Source organism: Corylus avellana, chromosome ca5, assembly GCF_901000735.1.
Source record: "Corylus avellana chromosome ca5, CavTom2PMs-1.0".
NCBI lineage: Eukaryota > Viridiplantae > Streptophyta > Magnoliopsida > Fagales > Betulaceae > Corylus > Corylus avellana.
In genome coordinates this window covers 10765379-10773323 of record NC_081545.1, presented here as the reverse complement: position 1 = coordinate 10773323, position 7945 = coordinate 10765379, and the positions used below count along the sequence as shown (strand labels likewise).

Here is a 7945-nt window from a genome sequence, read left to right as displayed (position 1 = left end):
TATGTATGAATTAGTTACCTTTATATTTCTTTTACTTCTTATACATCTGATGGTCAACTCCCATTTTCCACGGGCCATCCAAGGGTGCATCGTGCATTTCTACAAGTCAATCGGTAGAAACAGGCGCAATAGCTTTGCCCGACTCGTTCAAACAGAGGAGGTAAAGGTAATTGCGGGATGGGAGAGAGACCAAAGACCCAAACCATCACCAACAAGGAGCACAACAACAACAGAGGTATGATCTTTGGCCATTCCATTTATCTATCTGATTCAATATTTCAGTTTTAGGTCCGAAAAAATAATACCCAAGTGAGGGATTCGATGAAATTTCGTTGTATTTGGATCTAATTGGGTCGAATTTGAGCCAAATTTCGATGACCCTTTAATGGAAACTAGTTTTAATTAATGGGTTTGTTAGGAAATTGGTGACTGGAATAAAAAAAAAAAAAAGGTTTGGTGATTGAGATTTTAAGCTTGTATGATAGTTCCTGTGGAAAGTTTGAGTTATTTGACGTAGATGATTTGGGTGATTGGCAACTGTGCTATTGGCTGAAACCCATTATAGGGATTTGGAATTCTTTTATACCTGAATCTTTAAAAAATTCAAGATTGGGTTATAATATTTAATTGTTGTATACTATTGCATTGTCTTGCCCCTTTTTATTTCTCAGCAATGTGCCTAGGATTTTCAAGAGTTTTTGGTGTAGTTTGGAAACTTAAATAAGGTTTAAAACTAGTTGAATCCCGAGGACAGTGTTACCATTTTCCTTGAATGAATCAGAGTAATCAAATTTTTTTTTTTTTAAATTCTTTTTATTGAAATCTTTTATGATTCCAATTGCATGCATTTCTAATCATATGGTTGTAAATTTCTATTTCATTGTTTATCTTTTGTAAAGGAACCTATTAAATCGAAATGGTATTTAAATAGAAGTAGTCATTGAGAGAAATATTTTCTTAAAATTCCCACAGAGAGATTCAGGGTGTTTTGATTTACTCATAGAGTTGTAAAATTATGCACCACATGCACATACCTAGCCTGACAACATGTTGATTCCGCTAACTCAACTCCAACTATTTTTGTCTCATATAAACCCCAGCTATGTGTTTTATTGATGAAAATAGTGATTTATGCAATATAAGATTATTTTTTTCTTTGTTTTTGCAGGATACGAAGCTTTGAACTTCAATTGAGCTTCTGTATTGAACCTGGGAAGAACAGTTAAACATGATCAACTGCTTCTAATTTAACAATGAAGCGCTACGTCTGCATCAATGATGATGAATCATCGCATGATCTTTACTGTGACAACCGCATATCAAACAGAAAATATACTTTATTGAACTTCCTCCCAAAAAATTTATGGGAACAGTTCAGGTGATTCTTCGATTGACACTGTTGATTTCATGTTGATTCTCATCACGACTTCTATGGTAGTTTGCTGGAGGAAAATTGTGAACGTTCTGTACAAGTCATTAACTGAGTGCCAAAACTTTCTAGTGATTTGAGTGAGAGTCTACTCTATTAATTATCTTTCACACACGCTATCTCTCTCTAGATATCTTGGACATCCTTTTTAGCAATTAAGTTTTTGGTTATATTCTTTGTATGCGTGGAGATCATTTGTCATGTGATGGTTCATTTCTTGTGGTTGAGTATGACTGACTGTTCAAACATTTTCTTTGGAACATGAGCCAATCACATGTTCTTTTGCTTAGCACCTCTTCTGAATTTTCAAGATTTGTCAAGAATACAGTTTTTTATTTCACAAGTCAGGTATATCCTGGACAAAAACAAGTGCATATTTTTATGTTTGAATAGTTTTTTTTATCTAGTATGATTTTATGAAAAATTATTTCTTCCTCTTTTCTTTGGCTCCGTAATCTTATCAACTTGATTTCTTCTGTTTCCAGCCGGTTCATGAACCAATACTTTTTGTTGATTGCTTGCCTTCAGCTATGGCCACTAATCACGCCAGTGAATCCTGCCAGTACATGGGGTCCCCTTATCTTTATTTTTGCAGTCTCTGCAACAAAAGAGGCATGGGATGACTACAATAGATATCTATCAGACAAGAAGGCAAATGAGAAGGAAGTCTGGGTTGTTAGGCAGGGGATAAGAAAACTTGTATGGAAACTTTTCCTAAATTCTCTTTCTCCTTTTGTGGTTTGTTTTGTTGTTTACTTTTCAAATTAAAATAAGCGAGCAAAGTTAACTTGCATTTGTTGGCAATTGATCAAATGGGTTGGCTTGCCCAGCATCTATTGTTCTACTCTGTAGTTACTTGGAGATGCCCGCATTAGCAGTTAGTCAGTTACCATTACTAGTTGGTTCATTATAAGATTACATAATCTATTTTTTCATTGTACGTTGGAGTGGATGTTTTTCTCTGGATGATACCATCGCTGCCAATGGTTGGAGATAACTTGAAACATTAGGACTACCATTGAAGGGATTCTCTCTTTTTGATTGTACATAGATCTGTGCAAGTACCAGCGATGTTACATGCTTTTGCATATTGCTTTTTTGCGATAACTGAAGTACTTTATCTGTTTTGTGATAAATGATTAGATGGTATACAAAATGAGAGCGGTGTATTTTATTCCAAGGTGCATAATATTGTGTTTTGTTTACATGGAGGAGCCAACCAAGAGGAAAAAGGGTATGGTATGAGACAAAAGTAACAGAATATTATTAAAAGAGAGATGGCGTTGTCTGCAAGGACTTCCCAACACTCAAAACAACAATCAACTGAGGAAGCAATCTGAGAAACAACATCTCAGTTTTGGGAATTAATATTTACTATCTTCCACTGTAACATAACTGCAAACACCATTGACCAACTTTAAAAGATTGACGACCTCTCCTGTCTCAAAAATTTGAAAGATTTAACCAGGAATAAGTCCCCTGGTAGTTATGAGAAGCCAATCCACCTTTCTTGATTTTAGTGATAACATAAAGGATACGGAACCTGTTCTCTTTTGCCACACCCACAACCTTGCGTTCTCACAATTCCCACTCTGGAACTGTCTAGTCTCTGCAACTGGTATGTGTTTAAAATGTAGTCCTAAAGGCATTTTGACGTCATTGCTGTGCCAATAATCAGAAGCATTACTTGGAGAAAAATGAACTTTTATGCCTTATGCAATAATGCTTTGAGCAAAACTTCTAATACTGTTTCCTAGTAAAGTTGATTAATAGGTATTAGCTATCTTCTTCTCCACTATGAGTTAATAGGTGGTTAATAGATGTTGCTTGTGTAAACTAAATGGGTAGTCTGTTGATCATCTTATTCTCCGCTGTGAGGTCGCCAATGCCTTATGGAATGCCATCTTCTTCAGTCGTTTTGGGTTGTCTTGGGTTATGCCTCAGTGTGTGGAAGATTTGTTTGCTTGCTGGTGGATGGGGGGTTGCTCTCGGAGTGCTATTGTGTGGAAGATGGTTCCTTTTTGTCTTATGTGGAGCTTGCGGAGGGAATGAAATGATAGAAGTTTCGAAAATCAAGAGAGGACTCTGGAGGAGTTCAAGTCTTTTTTTTTTCACTCTTTACTTGGACAGCTGCTTGTTTAGCTCCCCTAGTGATTAGCTTTTTTGAATTTTTTGTTCTTTTCTCTCATTCTACTTAGCTCTTGTATACTTTCTATGTATTAGGGTTGTGCCCCTCTGCTCTTTTTGATATATACAATATTACTTATAAAAAAAAAGGTATTAGCTATCAAAGTTTTGGCTGCTCATCCTTTATTTAGAAGCAAAACAAATTAATAATCAGCAAATGGTAGATGAGGTTGTTGACATGCTCCTAGTCTCTTGCAAAATGGAGGTGGAAGAAGATGTATACTAATTTGGGGGGGGGGTTGAAGATGTATACTAATTTAACACTATAAAGCATCTCTAGTTGCTTATAGATATATCACAAAACATTAAGCTACACTGGAGAGAGAAACAGGGGATAAACGTGAAGGTTCTCCGTGGAGCCATTTTAGTTGCGTGAGAAGTAAACCCCTCTACAGCTTCCTACAACATCATACATCATACTCTACACCATATTAACTAGAGTGAAGAGGAGCAGGGAATAGGGATAGATGACTATCTTGCCTCAATTCTCTAGAGCTACTGAGTGATTCCAGTGGGTTAGCAACAAACAATATGGAGCAATTGAAGAATAGGTAAGTTAGTTGATTTCACAAGTGACTATAAGGGATATGATTGCTTCATAACTCAGGTACTTGATTATCTTATGATATTTGTTAAGATTTTCACAATTAGGATTAAAATATGGTTGGTATTTCTAGTGATATGCATTTAGTAGAGTTTGTTCTCTAGGGTTGTGCACCACTTTGTCGGAGTTGGAAATGCCCTTTCCACTTTCTGCCTTGGCTGGAGTTGGAAGAGTTGGTAGAGTTGGTAGAGTTGGGAAAACCCCCAACGAAGCTTCCAACGGAGGTGATTTCGGGCAGAAGTGTGGGAGGTACTTCTTTATCTTAGATGAATCTCATTTTTGGAACCTACACAATGGTGGAGATGGTGTCGTCTGATGAGATTTGAGAGAGAAGCTGAGCAGGGGTTGTGGGGACATGAGGTAGGTTTTTGGCTGAATGAGATGAATATATATGCTCACCAAAGATCCCATTTTGTCTTAGCTGATTTCAAAAGTTATGGACAAAACAATGCCGTTTCAGTTATTATTATTTTTTTAATTAGATTTAATAATCAGGTTGGAATTAATTGGAATTTATTACCTATTCCCAACTTCCTATCTGACTTTTGTTGGATTTGAATTTGGACTTCCGACTTTTGGCCCAACTCTCGTCCGAAGCTGACCTGCCCAGGTTGGAGCCGGGTCAGAAGTCGGTGGTGGTGTTTTTTGCACACCCCCTCTCTCTCATGGGGCAAAACTAAAATGACCATTTGTAGATCATCATTGGTTCCTAACTAGAAGAATTAAATAGGCTTTGCAAATGGAAACTACAATCTGCATTATGCAGGTGAGAGTCCAATCATTTAGTTGTTCAACTGATTTTTGTCTAATTTTCCCAGAAAAGAACTAATTTTTTTCTAATTTAATTATCTCTTGGATTAGACCTATGCTATTTCTTGTTTCTTAAAATTTTAAAATTTAACTGTATGATGTTCATCTCTCATTGGTGCATTTACTTGTAGGTCCAAGCACAGGACGTTCATGTGGGTAATATTGTATGGATCCGGGAGAATGATGAAGTACCATGTGATCTTGTTTTGATTGGTACTTCAGATCCACAGGGCGTTTGCTATATAGAGGTAAATCTGCTGCTCCATATATCATTCTGATTGAGAGTTTGCTTAGGTTGACGTCACGAGCACTAGAACTTTTTACTTTCACTTATTGATTTTGTTTTAGTCAATTGGGAAAGTTGTGCTATTAAGTGTTACCTGATTATAGAAAGTAAGCCAGAACAATGAAATTAGAATTGCACCATACCATATTATTTTTTTTTTGATAAGTAATGTTTATATATCAAAAGCGCAGAGGGGCGCAACCCTAGTACACAGGGAGTATACAAGGGAAACGACTAGCTAGAAGAAAAAAGAACAAGGAAATCAAGATAGCTAATAACTATAGGAGCGAGCCAAGCCGCTGTCCAAGTGTAAAGAGTATGGAAAAAGAAAGCCGTGATCTCCTCCAAAGACCTCTCAGCATCCTCAAAGCATCTCTCGTTCCTTTCTAACCAAAGGCACCACATAATGCATAGAGGGACCATTTTCCACACGACAGCACTCCTAGATCGACCTCCCGTCCGCCAACAAGCAAGCTGGCCAGCCACCTTGCTAGGCATTACCCAAGACAACCCAAAACGACTGAAGATGGCCTGCCATAAGGAACGAGCAATCTCACAATGAAGGAAAATATGATCAATAGACTCCCCATCACCTTTGCATAAGCAACATCTATTAATCACTATGATATTCCTTTTCCTGAGATTATCAAGTGTGAGAATCTTCCCTAACACCGCTGTCCAAGTAAAGAAAGCCACTCTCGAAGGAGCCTTGGTGCGCCATATACTCTTCCAAGGAAACGGACTTGCTTCTTTGCTTACCAAGATATTGTAGAATGATTTAACATCGAACTTCCCTTTTCTCGACGGGATCCACCAAATTTTGTCCACCCCCCCCCTACTCCACTTGTGAGAATATAACGTAGAGTAGAACGATGCTAGCACTTCCACTTCCCAATCATGGATCGATCGAAGGAAGCTAACATTCCATTGACGATTTCCACCCATAAACTCCAAATTATCGGCAATGGATGCATCTTTTGCATTAGCTATGTTATATAGGCCTGGATATGCTTCCTTGAGGGTCATTTCCCCACACCAAACATCATCCCAAAATCTGATTTGGGATCCGTCTCCTGGGTCGAATTTAGTATATTTAGAAAACACTCGCCACCCTCTTCTAATATGCCTCCAAAGACCCACCCCATGAGACCCGGTGTTGTCAATAGAATGCCATCCACCCCATGCGGAACCAAACTTGGCATCCACCACTATTCTCCACCAAGCCTCTCTCTCGTGCGCATAACGCCATAGCCATTTTCCTAATAAGGCTTGATTGAAGACTCTCAGCTTCCTGATCCCTAAGCCACCTTTGTTGATAGGAGAGCATACCTTATCCCAACTAACCAAGTGATATTTGAATTCTTCGTTTAAACCACCCCAAAGAAAATCACGTTGGAGCTTCTCTATTCGCTTGGCCACAGAAGCAGGTAATGGAAAGAGGGATAATAAATAAGTGGGAAGATTAGAAAGTGTGCTCTTGATCAAAGTGACCCTTCCTCCCTTGGAAAGATACAACCTTTTCCAACTTGCTAACCTGCGCTCAATCTTTTCCAAAGTATCATCCCAAATGTTTTTGGCCTTGAAGCACGCACCCAAAGGGAGTCCCAAATATTTCAAAGGTAGAGTAGCTACACCACAGCCCAAAATCCCAGCCAAGTCTCCCACATTTTCCACATCCCCGACCGGTATCAAAGCTGATTTAGCCATATTTACCTTCAGACCAGAAACGGCTTCAAAGCAAATAAGTAATGCTTTAATGGAGCGGATTTGATTACTATTCGCCCCACAAAAAACCAATGTATCATCTGCAAATAGAAGATGAGAGATGATGATCCTCTCAGACAAGTTACCTCCCACTGGGAAACCCGAGATAAAACCAGAATCAATGGCAGCACCAATCATCCTGCTAAACGCCTCCATAACTATGACAAACAAAAAAGGAGATAAGGGATCCCCCTGCCTCACCCCTCGTGAGCTTCTAAAAAAGCCGGACGGGGTGCCATTGATCAACACCGAGAAACAAGCAGTTGAAATACAACGCTCAATCCAAGAACACCATTTTTCGCCGAAGCCACATCTCCTAAGAAGATATAATAAAAAATCCCAATTTATGTGATCGTAAGCCTTCTCCATATCCAGTTTACAAAGCAGCCCCGTTTCCCCCGAATTAATCCGACTGTCAAGACATTCACTTGCAATAAGTACCGAATCCGTAATTTGCCTTCCCTTCACGAAAGCATTTTGAGGCTTTGATATCACCCTTGCTACAACCCTCTTCATCCTATTAGCAAGAACTTTGGCAATAATCTTGTAAGTTCCACTTATAAGGCTAATAGGACGAAAATCCTTAAATTCAGTAGCCCCAGACACCTTTGGAATAAGGGAAATGAAATTAGCATTAAGACTTTTTTCAAACTTACCATGAGCATAAAAGTCTGAAAAAACCGCCATAATATCTTCCTTTATCACCTCCCAGCAATCTTGGAAAAAAGCCATGGAGAAACCATCCGGACCTGGGGCCTTATCTCTATCCATACCTTTTACCGCCTCCAACACCTCCCTTTCCTCGACAGGAGATTCTATATGAGTGGCCTCATCCGCCTCCAGCAAGTCAAACGCAAGATTGTCC

The 7945-nt window shown here is 38.8% G+C and overlaps 1 protein-coding gene across 1 annotated transcript in view; it reads left to right on the top strand.

Annotated features, from left to right (window-relative positions):
• Positions 1-1234: 1234 nt before the first annotated feature.
• Positions 1235-7945, top strand: part of LOC132180718 (phospholipid-transporting ATPase 2) — a 27446-nt gene continuing 20735 nt past the window's right edge. The window contains exons 1-3 of the mRNA XM_059593623.1: positions 1235-1378; positions 1915-2128; positions 5162-5278. Coding sequence (XP_059449606.1) covers positions 1254-1378; positions 1915-2128; positions 5162-5278 — 456 coding nt within the window. The 5' untranslated portion in view covers positions 1235-1253. The remainder of the gene's footprint in view (positions 1379-1914; positions 2129-5161; positions 5279-7945) is intronic.